The sequence below is a fragment of the Ranitomeya variabilis genome, chromosome 3 (assembly GCF_051348905.1).
Source record: "Ranitomeya variabilis isolate aRanVar5 chromosome 3, aRanVar5.hap1, whole genome shotgun sequence".
NCBI lineage: Eukaryota > Metazoa > Chordata > Amphibia > Anura > Dendrobatidae > Ranitomeya > Ranitomeya variabilis.
Genome location: NC_135234.1, coordinates 506,954,729 through 506,972,692, shown reverse-complemented (window position 1 = coordinate 506,972,692; position 17,964 = coordinate 506,954,729). Strand labels below are relative to the sequence as shown.

General features: G+C 40.8%; 2 protein-coding genes across 2 annotated transcripts in view; one reads left to right on the top strand and one right to left on the bottom strand.

The window, feature by feature from the left end:
• GABRB3 (gamma-aminobutyric acid type A receptor subunit beta3) overlaps window positions 1-17,964 on the top strand; it is an 820,257-nt gene that overhangs the window by 37,017 nt on the left and 765,276 nt on the right. The window lies entirely within an intron of this gene.
• The window catches only part of GABRA5 (gamma-aminobutyric acid type A receptor subunit alpha5), a 413,237-nt gene that overhangs the window by 146,463 nt on the left and 248,810 nt on the right, over window positions 1-17,964 (bottom strand). Inside the window, exon 6 of the mRNA XM_077296876.1 lies at window positions 10,450-10,532. Within this exon, the coding sequence (XP_077152991.1) occupies window positions 10,450-10,532 (83 nt within the window). The remainder of the gene's footprint in view (window positions 1-10,449; window positions 10,533-17,964) is intronic.

Here is a 17,964-nt window from a genome sequence, read left to right as displayed (position 1 = left end):
GGGGGCGGGATTGTGTGTGGTAATGTGGGGGCAGGATTGTGTGTGGTAATGTGGTGGGGGGGCAGGATTGTGTGTGGTAATGTGGTGGGGGGGCAGGATTGTGTGTGGTAATGTGGTTGGGGGCGGGATTGTGTGTGGTAATGTGGTGGGGGGGCGGGATTATGTGTGGTGATGTGGTGGGGGCCTGGATTATCTGTGGTGATGTGGTGGGGGGGTGGGATTATGTGTGGTGATGTGGTGGGGGGGCGGGATTATCTGTGGTAATGTGGTGGGGGGTGGGATTATGTGTGGTAATGTGGTGGGGGGCGGGATTGCGTGTGGTAATGTGGTGGGGCGGGATTATGTGTGGTAATGTGGTAGGGGGCTGGATTGTGTGTGGTAATGTGGTGGGGGCAGGATTGTGTGGTAATGTGGTGGGTGGAATTATGTGTGGTAATGTGGCGGGGGGGCGGGATTGTGTGTGTTAATGTGGTGGGGGCGGAATTGTGTGTGGTGATGTGTGGGGGCGGAGCTACTGTGCAGGGGGCGGGATTAGCGAGTAATCACGATGCCTCTTATATATATAGATATATATGTATATATATCATTTTGCATGTACTTCTTACCATTTGAGATAGACCAGTCATAAACAGGCAGCAACATGCTGGGGAAATAAGAACACGCCAAACAATAGCTGTGACACATGTAATGATGTAATGACAGAAAGTGTGGTTTCTTCATTGGTCTCACTGCAGAGCTGTGAGTGATTATAAAGTTCCAAGAGTACTGTGGAGCTGAGTTAGCTTTCATCTCATGGTTACCAACCTGTGGGGTAAGGCAGTACAACAGAACTGAGCCTTATCTCATTGCATATGCCGAACTTTCACAGTGCTGTCAGCTCAACTGTATCCCTCTCCTCTCCCACCAACTGTCTAATGAAAGCAGAAAGGTATATGTTATCAAACTCAGGTTTGCTCAGCCAATCATACATAGGCCTTATACTGAAAATGTATTCTAGTCTATTATGGTGGTGTGTTCATTTTTCCCAAATATGTTGCTGCATGCTTATGACTGGTGAACCGCATGTAATCTCTGGTAACACCCCCTTAGACTTAATATAAATTATAACCTAAGCCTTTACAAGCTAATATCTCCGCAACAGAGAGGAGAAATTAAAAAAACTCAACTCTGCAATCAATATTCAATGATGTGGCCAGTTCAATATGGTAGAACTTGTGAAATGTCTTCTTAAACTTAGAGTAAATATAATGAATATTAATTCAAATTAGCATAATCTCAATACAGCAGATATTTTAGAATGATTCTGGACAGTGAGAGTATGTAAAAGCTTACAGCTCAACAACAGAGACAGAAAAGAAAGTACAACAACATTGGACAAAGACTATAATAATAAAATGTTTTATAACTGCAGCACTGAAGAAGATGATAGTAGTAGCCTGGGTATAATGCAGATGTACAATTGATAGGGGTAGAGAAAAGGACAGTGCTAGAAGCTGCAATGCCAGACTCATTGTGATTGATCAATGATATGGTATAACTAGCATCTGTCCTGCTGCATTTGAATTATAACTAACATTGTATTTTTTCATCTTGAATGCACTAGAAAGCAAAAGCAGGAGAGCACAATATTTTTTACATTAAGTAAATTTGAAATCGGCGTAACACTGTGTGCTTGTTTGTCAACAGGGACTGAGTTTTTGCATTTCTTGTGCAATTTTGTATGAAGGTAAAATACTTGTTTTTTTAAAATATATCTGATTTACTAATCAAATTTTACACCAATACAGTCAAGATAAATACAGCACCCTCATGCAGTTGCTGGTTATTTGTCGTGTACCTGCCAAGGAATTGAATTTAGTTAGAAAAATCATTTAAAAACTGTAAATATTTAACTCTGCATGTCTACTTTCCACAACTGTTTATATTAGTCCAGTTTAACAACTGTACATGCTACACCGATACTGCAGCCTGCTGACACATTTTGCTTTCTGTATATGTACATACCTACCTAGCTTTTCTTATAACATCCTTTTTGGCAATGATTGAAAAATTAGAATTAGGATTCACAAGATTGTCAAAAATTGATTATTGTGTTGCACAAAATGTATAGTAAAAGAAAAAGTGGCAGCAGAAAAATAACCATACACAAGAAAAGATGGCAAAAGTCAGGAGCAGTTTTCATTCTACAACAGTCAGTATGCCAAAAGTCTAGAAAGTTAATTACTGCAAATACAGGATTTGATAAACTCCTAGATTGAAGCATGAAATTGTTCTTTTAAAGCAGAAGCCAAGTTATAGCATTTGGAATATTGTATATTATATTTAATTTTTCAACTTTATTTCTAAAAACAGTATTAGTTTACTTTAAAGAAAAAAAAATAGAAATCACAAAATTTTAAATGATAGGTAAAGATTATTCTTCACTAGTGCAAGATGCATACAGTTGTTCCTAAATTATTTACTATTATTTCACAGACATTGCTACACAATTATCTAGACATTGTCAAATAGACCTCTTTCCTCATGGGGACTGCAAAACATACTGTATTTGTACAAAGAGCACTTACATTGTCTGTAATAAATGGACAGTAAGAATGTAACATTTACATGGTTACTGTTAGGCACACTGATTATCTCGCTGCACGGGATAGATCCCAAGTCTTGTCTGGTGCAGTGGTGTCTCATTCAGGCTCAGCCGCTGGGATGACTGCTCAGCACAGACCGGTCCCAGCACCTTGCCCAGGCTCATGATGTACCTGTAGTTACTGCTATCTCTCCAGCTAAGCCTATGCGTTGTGCTCTGGAGCCGAAGTCCAGATTTCACCCTACTGAGTATGTCCATGATGTGGCACCTCCTCATTGGTGCTTGGACGTCAGCTGCCCTGGTGATGTGGCAGCTTCAGATTGGTCCACAGGCAAGGTCCTGTCTGTCTGGACTTGAGCTTAAGTTATAAAAGGCTCTCAATGGTGCACGCCTGTGCACTAGTGTTATTTGTGTTGATGTGTGTGAGTGGATACGCTACCACTCTGACTGCACTGTGTGTGTTGTGATCTTGCTCAGCTTGAGCCAGTTAGGGTTTTTGCTTGCCAATTGGCTTCCAGCATCTGTATCCTGTCGTGTGTGCGGTTAGCACAGCAGAGATACAGAGCAAGTCCAACCACAGAGCCTTTTTGCTTCCCTGTGAGTTCTGCACGGTTTTGTTTGGTAAACTAGCGTCACCGTAGTATTTTCCTTTGACTCTGCATATTTTTCGGCCACATGTGCCATTGGCACGGATCGATTATGGAGCAAGTTCAACCCTTAGTTTCTTCGCTCTGTGAAGCTAATAGAACTCGGGGCTGTACATTCTGTTCACACTGCGTGGAGTTCACGCACTTGTGTCAGGTGTATGCTTGCCATGTGTTCCACCATTACTATATAGCAGCAGTTTTACATCTCTGCACAGTGGACCCTGGGTTACGATTGCACTTTATTATTATATTTTATTTAGTGTGATCCGCTAACCCTAATAGTTACTATTTCAAACAATTGTTGCACTCTTCGCAAGGAGAAATTATACTTCTTGGACCCCGGTCAGACGCCACTCACACAGCCAGATCTGTGACTGTTAGGATTGCTACTTCCAATACGTGGCACTAGAGTTCTAGTCCTCTTCCTCTCTGAAGAGACAATTTGAACAATTGCAGAAATACAAGTCATTCTTAAATATGAGATTGTAACACTTAGACCAGTTTAGCAAACTTCAGAAGTGATGCATGAGCACTGCAATATGTGAACATATGCTGCTCAAGGTAAAAACTAAAGAAGACTTGTTTAAATTGCTGATAATAAGTTTAGCAAACTGACACATAAGTCTGCAAGGTGTTCTTCCTGAAAAATAGTCCTCATAAATAAATACAAAATAGATTGTACTCCTTAGAATATCTACAGATTCTGTTTCGGACAGGTGCATTTTTAAGAAATTAGAGGTGGGGGTCTATCCTCTAGTTTCACGGAACAAGAATTTGTGAATTTTCAATTTCGCTGTAAGTTATTTGCAAAATAACTAGACATAAACCTAAAATACAAGCATGCTAGAAGATTATTTGCAAAGTTTCCATGAATTTTTGATATTTGTATTCCAAACAAGTTTTTTCCCCTGGCATAAATATTTTAATAGAGAAGCCTCCATTGTTTTAAACACAGGACCGAAGTGTGGGCTGATGTATGCAGCTGAACGCTCCGGTCCCGAGTGCCGGCGGCAGAGCCAGGATTTGATACAAGAGACTCGTGCGAGTTTCTCGCATTGAACTCGCAAGTGTGACCCCGGCCTAAATCAACATAAGGAACCCCGAAAATCCAAACAGAATTCTGGCCATGTTCACACGTTCAGTATTTGGTCAGTACTTTACATCAGTATTTGTAAGCCAAAACCAGGAGTGGGTGATAAATACAGAAGTGGTGCATATGTTTCTATTATACTTTTCCTCTAATTGTTCCTCTCCTGGTTTTAGCTTACTCATACTGATGTAAAATACTGACCAAATACTGAATGTGTGAATATGGCCAAATACTATTAAATATAAATATAGCACTAATTTCTAGTTTTTTAGTAGAGCTTTTTTATTATGGCAATGGTTGTCTGTGCAATAAATGAACTCTTCATTTTCAATTTCCTTATTTTGTTTAATTGCTGCTAATTTATGCCACTTTGCTGCAAATGTCTGTATAACTGTAAGAACGGCTGATTTCATTAGTGATAATACTTTTAGCTTTCTTTCCAAGTTTTCCTGAAATCACATATGGCAGGATGAGATTATCACATATGTACAGTATTATGTAATGCACTATTCAGCCAAATTATTATTTAGTCACACCCCTGGTTTATCAGATTGGGAATGCTCTAAAGTGTACAGATTGCTAACAATCATGTAGTAACATGAAAGCTGGATTATTGAAGCAATGAAAAAGATCACGTTACAGAGTGGTGCAAGCTTAAAATCTAGTCTGCTCAGGGCTATTTCACCCTTGCAGACTGTGTATCAACACCCAGCGTAACTTCACCCCCGCAGAGTAGATTTTACATTAAAACCACTGGTGTGAAACAGTTTGTCTGGGTAGATATACTTTAGGCTATATGCAGCATGTCACTCAATTTGCTGTTATAGTTCCTGACAATGTGCTTAAAATAGCATTCTGCGGTGAGATGTCCTACAGCTTCTTTATGTATTAAGAGTGGATTTAACAGTGGAATTGCATTCAATTTAGTTCTGTCAAAAAATTAAGACCATCAAGACCCAATCCTTGTTTAAGAATATATATATTTTTATGCAAATCTTAAGTATTATTTTTGCAGTGTTCGTTCTGTGACTTAAGATATGGTAAGAAAAGAGTTAAAACAACATTCTAATAAGATTAATAAGCCCAATTATATTTGTACCTATTCTCAGATACAATGGACTGCATACTGACCCAATATTAAAGGGCTTTCACCCCCCTCCAGCCGTTATAAACTAAAAGAGCCACCTTGTGCAGCAGTAATGCTGCATTCTAACAAGGTGGCTCTTTTAGTTTTTGGTTCAAGTATTCCCAAAATAAAGCATTTTGAAACTTAGCCAAAATACCTGTCGTTAGCCAGGGAGGCGGGTCCTCACTCCCCAGCTTGAACCGCTACTCTGCCGTCACTCCAATCTTGTGGGGCTTTCGGCGCCGCCCCCTCAGCGCTGTTTACACTTCAAAACCGGCACCTGCGCTGTGTACTACTGTGCTGCGCAGGCGCAGTAAGCTCTGGCCGTCTGACGTCCCAGCCAGGCTTGCAGACTGCGCCTGTGCAGGCAGTGTGGCCACCCACCTTTGGAATCCCAGCCCTGCACTGTGCATAATGCATAACACACAGTGTGGGGCTGGGATTCCAAAGGTGGGTGGCCGCACAGCCCGCACAGGCGCAGTCTGCAAGCCTGGCTGGGACATCAGATGGCCAGAGCTTACTGCGCCTGCGCAGCACAGTAGTACACAGCGCAGGTGCCGGTTTTGAAGTGTAAACAGCACTGAGGGGGCGGCGCCGAAAGCCCCACAAGATTGGAGTGACGGCAGAGTAGCGGTTCAAGCTGGGGAGTGAGGACCCGCCTCCCTGGCTAACGACAGGTATTTTGGCTAAGTTTCAAAATGCTTTATTTTGGGAATACTTGAACCAAAAACTAAAAGAGCCACCTTGTTAGAATGCAGCATTACTGCTGCACAAGGTGGCTCTTTTAGTTAACGGCTGGAGGGGGGTGACAGTGGCCCTTTAACCTGTTTGCCAGTGCAGACAGCTACTATGTGGATGGATGGTGAAAAAAAATTGCAGCATGTCCTAGTCTTATTTGCTTTATGGACCAAGTGCAAGCTTGTTAATAGCAGGCTGCTCCTACACACATCAACAACGTGGAGATTTTGAACCTGGACCTTCTTCATGCACCCTGCCGCACATGTATATCATGGCCAGGTGCGTATGAATGGACTCAGGAGCTGTGCTTGTTCCATACAGGGCAGATGATGGCTATAATACATAGCTGACATCTGCCAATAACAGCAGCGACTGGCGCTAGACACGATTGCTGCTCTTCAATTATTTAAATGTTTTCATTTTCTGATAGGGCGGTGCGTGTGTTCAAGCTATAGGCTAAAATTCAAAGGGACCATCATTTATACTATTTACTGTAAAACCACGATATTGAAGCACATAAGCGATCAGAGCATCACAAGATAAAGTCTCGTAAGGATGCTAAAAGAATTAAAGAAAAAATGCAATATAAAAAAATATATAAAAGTTTTAATCACCCTCCTTTTCCTAGTTTTAAAATAAAGAAATAAAAAAATAATAATAAGAAACATTTGGGATCGCTGTGCTCATAAAAGCCTATCAAAATATAAAAATATTTAAAACATAATGTTGAATGCTGAAAAATCAAAACACTATATTCGCAGTTTTTCTGAGACTGTACTTCCCAGAAAATATTAAATTGACAGTGACCAATACATCATATGTAACTCAAAATGGTATCAATAAAAACTACAGCTCAGCATGCAAAATAATAAGCCCTCACAGAGCTCCATCGATAGGTGTTAAAAGTTCAACATCTTAGAGTACAGTGACACAAATAACTTTTTTCACTGCTAAAATAGAAAAAAATGTACAAGTTTGGTATCACCATAATTCTACTCACCTGAAGCATCAGGTTGCCAGGTCATATTAACTACAGAAAGACCTAAAAACAAAATCCTCCAAAAAATCATGGCAGAATTGCAGGGGGGGGGGGTCAGTTTCCCCCCACTTCACCTATTCCTCTGAGATTTTCCCCATTTTTCTGTACATGATAATGTAAATTAATTGTATTATTCAAAAGTACAACTCGTTTGACAAAAACATATTCTCAAATGGTTTCTAAGGAAAATTATTCATAGATTTTTCCATTGTATTGTCTACAATGATGAATCTGTATATCAGATGCAACAGCGAATGAAGTAATTGACATCTCTAGTCACATTCAAGGCTACATTTGGAATTCAGCTTGCTGACTCTTTTTAGAGAGAAATGCTTTGAATCAATTCAAAAATGTGTATCTAGTTAGAGCTAAGCAAGAAAGAGCTATTGCTGTGTTTTTCTGAGCAAACAAAATAATTCTAAAAATATCTCTGAACATAAATGGAGATGTACTGATGTCATGCAAATATAAAAAAGCTTGTTGTAGAGAAAAACTAAAATCCATGAAGATATCTCCGGAGAGGGGACATGCAACCCCGTTCCATAATGATATTTCTATAGCGCCAACTTATTCTGCAGCACTTTACATTTTAGAGGGGACTTGTACAGCAGGGGTGTCAAACTGCATTCCTCGAGGGCCTCAAACCATGCGTGTTTTCAAGATTTCCTTCTCATTGCACAAGGTGCTGGAATCATTCTGTGCAGGTGATTAAATGATCACCTGTGCAATACAAGGAAATCCTGAAAACATGACCTGTTGGCGGCCCTCGAGGAATGCAGTTTGACACCCCTGTTGTACAGACAATAAAAGACATTACAGAATAACAATAATCACATAAAGAACAGAAACCAAGAGGAATGAAGGCCCTGCTTGCAAGTTTTCAATCTATGAGGAAATAGGGGAAATGGGAAAGGTGGATGGTAACAATAGCTTTCATTGTGTTCATGTAATGCTGCATGAACCAGTAACCAACCAGTACTGTATTTGTAAAAATACAGACACAGAGGGAAATACAGGGATAGTTAGATTAATGTGTTGAGGTGGTAGGCCAGTCTGAAGAAATGTGTTTTTAGGGCATGATTAAAACTGTGGATGTTTGGGATAAATCAAATTGTCCTTGGGTAGTGCAGTCCACAAAATTGGTGCAGCACGCGAGAAGTCTTGGAGATGGGAGTGGGAGGTTTGAATCATTTAGGATGTTAATCTTAGGTTATTAGAAGAACTGAGGGCATGGGAAGGGTGGTAGACTAAGACAATGGAGGAGATAGATGTAGGGTGGTGCTGAACCATGGAGCGCTTTGTGGGTGATAGTGAGAAGTTTATATTGAACTCTGGAGTGGATGGGTCCATTTTTCATGATCCAGGTTAGTGCTCTCCCATAGACAGAAGTTGCACAAATTTTCTTACCCTCTAGGATCACATGCTCAACTTAGAAATTGGCTTGTTGTCACTGGTGTGACACATGTCACTCTGATTACATCATTCCAGGCCGGCAAATCAAATGATGCATCTAGGAAATTCACGCAGCACCTGTCCATGACCAGATTGTATTGAACTGGACTTTAAACTGGGTTTACACAATCTCTAGTAGTTAGCTCATCTACATCATACTATGGGCCACAAGTAGCATGCATTGATGCTAGTGGCTGCAAGGTTGGTTGAATGACTCAATCGTCTCAATTCAATATCAAAAGTTTTATCAGATATCTGCTTGTTGACTATAATAAGAGATCAGGGCATTATGGGTATCCAGATGATAATTGCCTAATTAGGGTTAGACTGTTAGAGCCAAGGTCTGGCCATAAAATTAATATTTATTTGGGCAACCAATTTGGAGAATGGGACATTATCCTTAATAATACAGAGGAGTCATAAGTTGGGTTCAATGCATTCTTTCTAAGTTGTTATTAGCCCGACACAACATTTTAATTGCCACTTGGACTACCAGTCCATACTAGAAAATATATTTTGTTCATTCTTAAATGGGTAGTCTCATCTCCAAGATCCTATCCCAATATGTAGTAAGTGTAATAATAAGAATATAGCAAATACCTCCAATTAGAAACGTAGTATACTTTTTTCGATTTGCTGTCTCTTACCTTATGTGCAGGCATTGCAGGACCTTAGATATCAATGGTTACGTCCACTGATAAAGTGACAATTAGTTAGCTACTTGCTAGCAGATGTAACCATGGATACCTAAGGTCCTTCAATGTCTGCTCAAGAGGAAAGAAACAGTGAATAAAAAATCTATACTACATTTCTAATTGGAGGTTTTTGCTAATATTAATATTATTTCACCTACTACATAATGGGACAGGATGTTGAAGATGGGAATACCCCTTATATCTGTTATAGACTTCTTCACCATACTGAGTACTAATAATATGTGGGTAGCATATGCTCTAATGGGAGTAAAGCTGAGAAAGTCTCTTGTTGAGAAGGATTTGGGTGTATTTGTAGATCAGTCTAAATAACGGCATGCAATATCAATCAGAGGCTTCAAAAGCTAACAGAATATTGTCATTCATAAAAAGAGGCATGAACTCATGACACATAAATATAATACTACAACTTTATAAGGAGTTAGTTTTGTCTCATCTGGAATATACAGTTAAATGCTATCATTCTATGATCTACAGGACGTCTCCCATGTTAGCACAGTTTTAAAGTGAATGGAAACTATTGGATGCATGTGGATTCTCTTATTAGTATATGTACAGTATATTTGGAATTTATAGCATGAAAAAATATGACTGCGGGATCAGACTACACTGGGTCTGTTGTGTTGTCTATTAGCATTTGGACACATAAGATACATAGACGTTGTATAAAACATTTTGATGAAAATCTAATGCAAATGCCAATTTAATAGTCTAATATGTTTGATGAATTATCATCACTGTAAAAAAAAGTCATGATGTACATAGCCTTTCTGAGATTCTTTTTAGCAGTCTTTGCACAGATTGAGTTGGTTCATACATCCCGTTTTGTACATAAGGGACCACTAACTTTAGTGATTTTTTTATAGCCTTCCCCCTCCAATAAGCAATCAGTAATGGGATTATAAAATGCAATATATATATATATATATATATATATATATATATATATATATATATATATACTTTCATTGTACATTCACTATGAGTTGTCACAATAGAAAATAAACAAGGTTTCGGAAATAGGCAAGAATTTGAGATAAAAAATAAAAGTATAACTTACAGCTTCCAAATTTTAGTGGGCATGCATGAGCATCCATCGGAAAGTCTTCTAGCTGCATAGGGCATTCTGCTGAAATTGTCAATCTGTCCAAATCATTTGGGATAAAAGAAAAACAAAATAAAATTACGCAAAATCTTGCCAGTGGGCATTTAATCATTACACATTTGCTTACGCTTGACAGCTGAGGAACTGGTATATGAATCCTGAGAACTAGCTAAAATGTGCAACAGTATATTATCATCCCTCAAAATATTTTCATTTTTTAATATAGACAGAAAAAAGCAGATGTGGCAGATTTTACCTGTTAAGTCCCACTGCTGTCAAATTGCATTAACAAGAGATATTCCAATCTGTCTATCTCTTCATGTAAAGTACAGCCTTTCTTCACATGGCACAATTCCTCAAAGGACAGCTCTCTTATCATTGAGCCAAATGTCTCACTGCTAGCATATTTATATGCTGAGCAACCAAACACATTTCTTCTGAATTTCCTTTAAAACAGAGGCGACCTGCAATTTCCAACAGGTGCACCAAAGGCAAAATAGTAAAGCGGTGGTATATTTCTAATGTATACTTTAATTTTCATGGTTCTAATGGAAAATTGTAAGACTTTCAAGGTTGCTATAGAAACTTTTCTTTCCCATGCGCTTGAAAGCGATTTATATTTTATTTGATTCTTTGTGAACTTCAAATATATTTTAGCCATTTATAACGTACCTAGAAGACCATCTTTGTTGAAGGTAAAAGGCTTTAAAACAGTTAATTTATTATTGAATATAGCAAATAAAATAACAACTTTTGAGAAGAAATGTAAAATTGCAACAATGGGAAAATAAACAGATTGGTAAATATTCGGAAACCCATGAAATATACAATTAAATGTATGCCAGCTCCAATTTGCCTTCATATACAGTAGAAATATTGGGACAAAAATGCTTTGAAAGTAGTTTTATTCTGCAAGCATTATCACAATTTTGGGTTGTTTTATCATTGTGATGCAATTGTGTCTTCCAACTGTTGATGTGAGAAGCATACTAAATATTGGCAGAAGTTACTATGCTGTCAGGTAGCTCATTTTTACCATGATGTCTTTACCTGCAGATCAATCACAAGCTCTTAACACACAAAAGACGTATAAATCTGACAGCTACAAAAAGTGAATAAATATCAAAATCTCCATACACTTCTTACTACAATGTAACTCTCCATGTCATGTCCTGGTTTAATGCTCAGAAGTCAGAGATAAAGTTCAGCTACATACTGGCCTTTTAAGTTAAATGTTACTAGATTCCTATCAAAAGATTTGGCTTTGAAGAAAAAGCCGTCATTGCAAAGGTGAACACTAAAGTTAAAGGTTGTACAAACCAAAAATAGACATTTCCAAGGAGCACACACTGTATATATGCATTTTTCTTAAAGGTTTTTTTCAGATTTATTTCACATTCTATTTTGCTGTGTAGGGTCTACTGGAGGATAAGCATCAATGGCATCCGTTGTATCTTTAACCCCTTCATGAACGGGCTATTTTCGGGGGGGGGGGGTTTCCTTATTTTCGTTGTTTTCCTTCACTTCTTCCAATAGCCATGAATTTTATATTATTCCATCCATGTAGATATATGGAGGCTTGTTTTTTTTTTGTGGAAAAAGTTGCAATTGTGAACGACATCATTGATTTTATCATGTGATGCATCGGAAAGTGGGGAAAAATTCCACGTAGGTTAAAATTGCAAAAAGGGTGCAATTCCACAATTGTTTTTTTTATTTTTTTATTTAACATGCTGACTATACGGTAAAATTGATTGGGCAATATGATTCTGCAGGTCAGTGAGAGTATGCAGATACCAAATATATATATATATTTTTTTATTGCTTTATTTTTCATTCGGGCAAAAGGTTTGTGATTTGAATTCTTGTTTTTTTTAAATTTTATTCCTATTTTAAAACTTTTTTTCATTTTATACTGTATTTCTTAGTCCGCTGCGATTATCTAATTGCTTTTACTTTACATAGCTAGTGATGAGCAGATGTACTCAGATAACGTCTTATCCGAGCACGCTTGGGTGTTATCCAATCATCTGGGAATGCTCATATTTTATGCTCGAGTCTCTGTGGCTGCATGATTTGTGGCTGTTAGACAGCCTCAACACATGTGGGGATGGCGTAGTAAAACAGGCAACCCCCACATATGTTGAGGTTGTCTAACAGACACAGAAACTCGAACATAATATACGAGCACTCCTAAATGCTCGGACAACAGCAAGCATGCTTGGATAAGACATTATCTGAGCACATATGCTCATCACTAATAGCAGTGCATCAGCACTGTTATGTATAGCAAAAAATCACAGTTTTCTGTCAGCACTAGCCAAATGTTGGCTTTCACAAGAGAGTCATCATGACAAGCATTTGGATCTCCAGAAGACCCTCAGCAGTCATAGCAAACCATCAGGCCTCGCAATCATGTCACGGGCATATGGAATAGGCACACCCACTGCTTGCGTGTATTAAATGCTGCTGTGATAGTTTGACAATGGCATGTTAACAGTTACGGGTGGAGCTCTGCTACACACGAAACTGTTAGAGGCAGATGATGATTAATTCAGGGATCATCTTCCAGGAAAGATGTGGGCTTGGGGTGTGATCCTGCATCAAAGTGAGGGACCCAACATATGATATAACTACAGTGGCTTGCAAAAGTATTCAACTCACCCTCCATTGGCTTTTCATCTATTTTGCTACATTACAGCCTGTATTTAAATATTTTTGCAATCCGATTTATGTGTGATACATAAGCTCTAATAGTCTAAGTTGGTGAAGTAAAGTGAGAAAAAAATAGGCATACATTTATGGGATCAAATAACTTAAAATTGGCATGTGTATGTGTATTCACCACTTTCACAGTGAAGCCCCTAAAAATTTCTAGTGCAAACAGTTACCTTCATGAGTGATGTTTTAGTGAAAGGAAGTCCACCTGTGTGCAGTCTAAGTGTCACTTGGTCTGTCAGGATATGCACACATTTTCTGAAAGGCCACAGAGGCTGCAACGCCATTAAGCAAAAAGCATTACTAACCAAACACCACCATGAAGACCAAGGAGATCTCTAAACAAGTCAGAGACAAAGTTATTGAGGCGTACAAGTCAGGATTGGGTTATAAAAAAAAATTCCAGTCTCTGATGATCCCCACCATCAAATCCATTATCATTAAATGGAAAGAACATTGTTATGACCCCAATGGCGAGGGTCTCAGAGAAATAGGTAAGTCTGCGAAGTACAAAAATCCAGCTCATAGGGCAGTGGTAACTGGGTTGACCAAATATCTACTCCTAACGCCAACACTAGAAGTAGCCGGGGAACATGCCTACGTTGGTCGCTAGATGTCTCGCGCCAGCCGGAGAACTAACTACCCCTAGAAGAGGAAAACAAAGACCTCTCTTGCCTCCAGAGAAAGGACCCCAAAAGTAGGATACAAGCCCCCCACAAATAATAACGGTGAGGTAAGAGGAAATGACAAACATAGAAATGAACTAGGTTTAGCAAAGAGAGGCCCGCTTACTAATAGCAGAATGTAGTAAGATAACTTATATGGTCAACAAAAACCCTATCAAACATCCACGCTGGAAATTCAAGAACCCCCGAACCGTCTAACGGCCTGGGGGGAGAACACCAGCTCCCTAGAGCTTCCAGCAAGGACAGGATACAGATTAAGTACAAGCTGGACAAAAATGCAAACAAAAACAAATAACAAAAAGCAAGAAAGCAGACTTAGCTTAATCTAGCAGGAACCAGGATCAGTAGACAAGAGCACAACAGATTAGCTCTGATTACAACGTTGCCAGGCATTGAACTGAAGGTCCAGGGAGCTTATATAGCAACACCCCTGAACTAACGGCCCAGGTGAGCATACAAGGGATGACTGACATATCCAGAGTCAAATCATTAGTAACCACTAGAGGGAGCCAAAAAGCAAATTCACAACAGTACCCCCTCCTTAGTGAGAGGTCACCGAACCCTCACCAAGACCACCAGGGCGATCAGGATGAGTGGCGTGAAAGGCCCGAACTAAATCGGCCGCATGCACATCAGAGGCGACCACCCAGGAATTATCCTCCTGACCATAGCCCTTCCACTTGACCAGGTACTGAAGCCTCCGCCTGGAGAGACGAGAATCTAAGATCTTCTCCACCACGTACTCCAACTCGCCCTCAACCAACACCGGAGCAGGAGGCTCAGCAGAAGGAACCACAGGCACAACGTACCGCCGCAACAAGGACCTATGAAATACGTTGTGAATGGCAAACGACACCGGAAGATCCAGGCGAAAGGACACAGGATTAAGGATTTCCAATATCTTGTACGGACCAATGAAGCGAGGCTTAAATTTGGGAGAGGAGACCTTCATAGGAACAAATCGAGAAGACAGCCATACCAAATCCCCAACACGAAGTCGGGGACCCACACCGCGGCGGCGGTTGGCAAAACGCTGAGCCTTCTCCTGTGACAACTTCAAGTTGTCCACCACATGATTCCAGATCTGCTGCAACCTATCTACCACAGAATCCACCCCAGGACAGTCAGAAGGCTCCACATGTCCCGAGGAAAAACGAGGGTGGAAACCAGAGTTGCAGAAAAATGGCGAAACCAAGGTGGCGGAACTAGCCCGATTATTAAGGGCAAATTCAGCCAACGGCAAGAAGGTCACCCAATCATCCTGATCAGAAGAGACAAAACACCTCAAATAAGCCTCCAGAGTCTGATTAGTTCGCTCCGTTTGTCCATTAGTCTGTGGATGAAAGGCGGACGAAAACAACAAATCAATGCCCATCCTACCACAAAAGGATCGCCAGAACCTGGAAACAAACTGGGATCCTCTGTCCGACACAATATTCTCAGGAATGCCGTGTAAACGGACCACGTTCTGGAAGAACACAGGAACCAGATCGGAAGAGGAAGGCAGCTTAGGCAAAGGAACCAAATGGACCATCTTGGAGAAAGGATCACATATCACCCAGATGACAGACATGCCCTGAGACACCGGAAGATCAGAAATGAAATCCATAGAGATGTGTGTCCAAGGTCTCTTCGGGACAGGCAAGGGCAAGAGCAACCCGCTGGCACGAGAACAGCAAGGCTTAGCTCGAGCACAAGTCCCACAGGACTGCACAAAAGACCGCACATCCCTAGACAAGGACGGCCACCAAAAGGACCTGGCCACCAGATCCCTGGTGCCAAAAATTCCCGGGTGCCCTGCCAACACCGAGGAATGAACCTCGGAAATGACTCTACTGGTCCACCTAGCAGGCACAAACAATCTGTCAGGTGGACAAGAGTCAGGCCTACCAGCCTGAAATCTCTGCAACACACGTCGCAGATCCGGAGAAATAGCTGACAAGATAACTCCTTCCTTAAGAATACCCACAGGTTCAGCGACTCCAGGAGCATCAGGCACAAAGCTCCTAGACAGAGCATCGGCCTTCACATTCTTCGAACCTGGTAAATACGAGACCACAAAGTCAAAACGGGAGAAAAACAATGACCAGCGGGCCTGTCTAGGATTCAGGCGTTTAGCAGACTCGAGATACATCAGATTTTTGTGATCAGTCAAAACCACCACACGATGCTTAGCACCCTCGAGCCAATGACGCCACTCCTCAAATGCCCACTTCATGGCCAACAACTCCCGATTGCCCACATCATAATTTCGCTCTGCAGGCGAAAACTTCCTAGAGAAAAAGGCACAAGGTCTCATAGTAGAGCAACCAGGACCTCTCTGAGACAAAACGGCCCCTGCCCCAATCTCCGAAGCATCCACCTCAACCTGAAAGGGCAGTGAGACATCAGGCTGGCACAAAGCAGGCGCTGAAGTAAACCGGCGTTTCAACTCCTGGAAAGCCTCCACGGCAGCAGGAGCCCAGTTAGCTACATCAGAGCCTTTCTTGGTCATATCCGTCAAAGGTTTAACAACGCTAGAAAAATTAGCGATAAAACGACGGTAAAAGTTAGCAAAACCCAAGAACTTCTGAAGACTCTTAACTGACGAGGGCTGAGTCCAATCATGAATAGCTCGGACCTTGACTGGGTCCATCTCCACAGCAGAAGGGGAAAAAATGAACCCTAAAAAGGGAACCTTCTGTACACCAAAGAGACACTTTGAGCCTTTAACAAACAAAGAATTTTCACGCAAAATCTTGAAAACCATCCTGACCTGTTCTACATGCGAGTCCCAATCATCAGAAAAAACCAGAATATCGTCCAGATAAACGATCAAAAATTTATCCAGATACTTCCGGAAAATGTCATGCATAAAGGACTGAAAAACTGAAGGCGCATTAGAGAGCCCAAAAGGCATCACCAAGTACTCAAAATGACCTTCGGGCGTATTGAATGCGGTTTTCCATTCATCTCCTTGCTTAATGCGCACAAGGTTGTACGCACCACGAAGATCTATCTTGGTGAACCACTTGGCACCTTTAATCCGGGCAAACAAGTCTGACAACAGCGGCAAAGGATACTGAAATTTGACAGTGATCTTATTTAAGAGCCGATAGTCAATACAAGGCCTCAAAGATCCGTCCTTTTTGGCCACAAAAAAGAATCCCGCACCAAGAGGGGAAGAAGAAGGACGGATATGCCCCTTCTCCAGAGACTCTCTAATATATGAACGCATAGCGGTATGTTCAGGTACTGACAGGTTAAATAATCTTCCCTTAGGAAACTTACTGCCTGGAACCAACTCTATTGCGCAGTCACACTCCCTATGAGGAGGCAGTGCACTGGACCTGGACTCGCTGAAAACATCCTGATAGTCAGACAAATACTCCGGAACTTCCGAAGGCGTAGAAGAAGCAATAGACACGGGAAGGGAATCCCCATGATTTCCACGGCATCCCCAACTTGACACTGACATGGCCTTCCAATCCAAGACTGGATTATGGGTCTGCAACCATGGCAACCCCAAAACAACCAAATCATGCATTTTATGCAAAACAAGAAAACGTATAACCTCCCGATGTTCAGGAGTCATACACATGGTAACCTGTGTCCAAAACTGCGGTTTATTTTCTGCCAACGGCGTAGCATCAATACCCCTAAGAGGGATTGGATTTTCTAATGGCTCAAGAACCAAACCACAGCGCTTGGCAAATGACAGATCCATAAGACTCAGGGCAGCACCTGAATCTACAAACGCCATGGCAGGATAAGATGACAGTGAACAAATCAAAGTTACAGATAGAATAAATTTAGGTTGCAAATTACCAACGGTGACAGGACTAACAACCTTAGTTAGACGTTTAGAGCATGCTGAGATAACATGTGTAGAATCACCACAGTAGTAACACAAGCCATTCTGGCGTCTATGAATTTTCCGCTCATTTCTAGTCAGGATTCTATCACATTGCATTAAATCAGGTGTTTGTTCAGACAGCACCATAGGTGAATTTGCGGTTTTTCTATCACATTGCCTTAAATCAGGTGCCTGTTCAGACAACACCATAAGGGAATTTGCGGTTTTGCG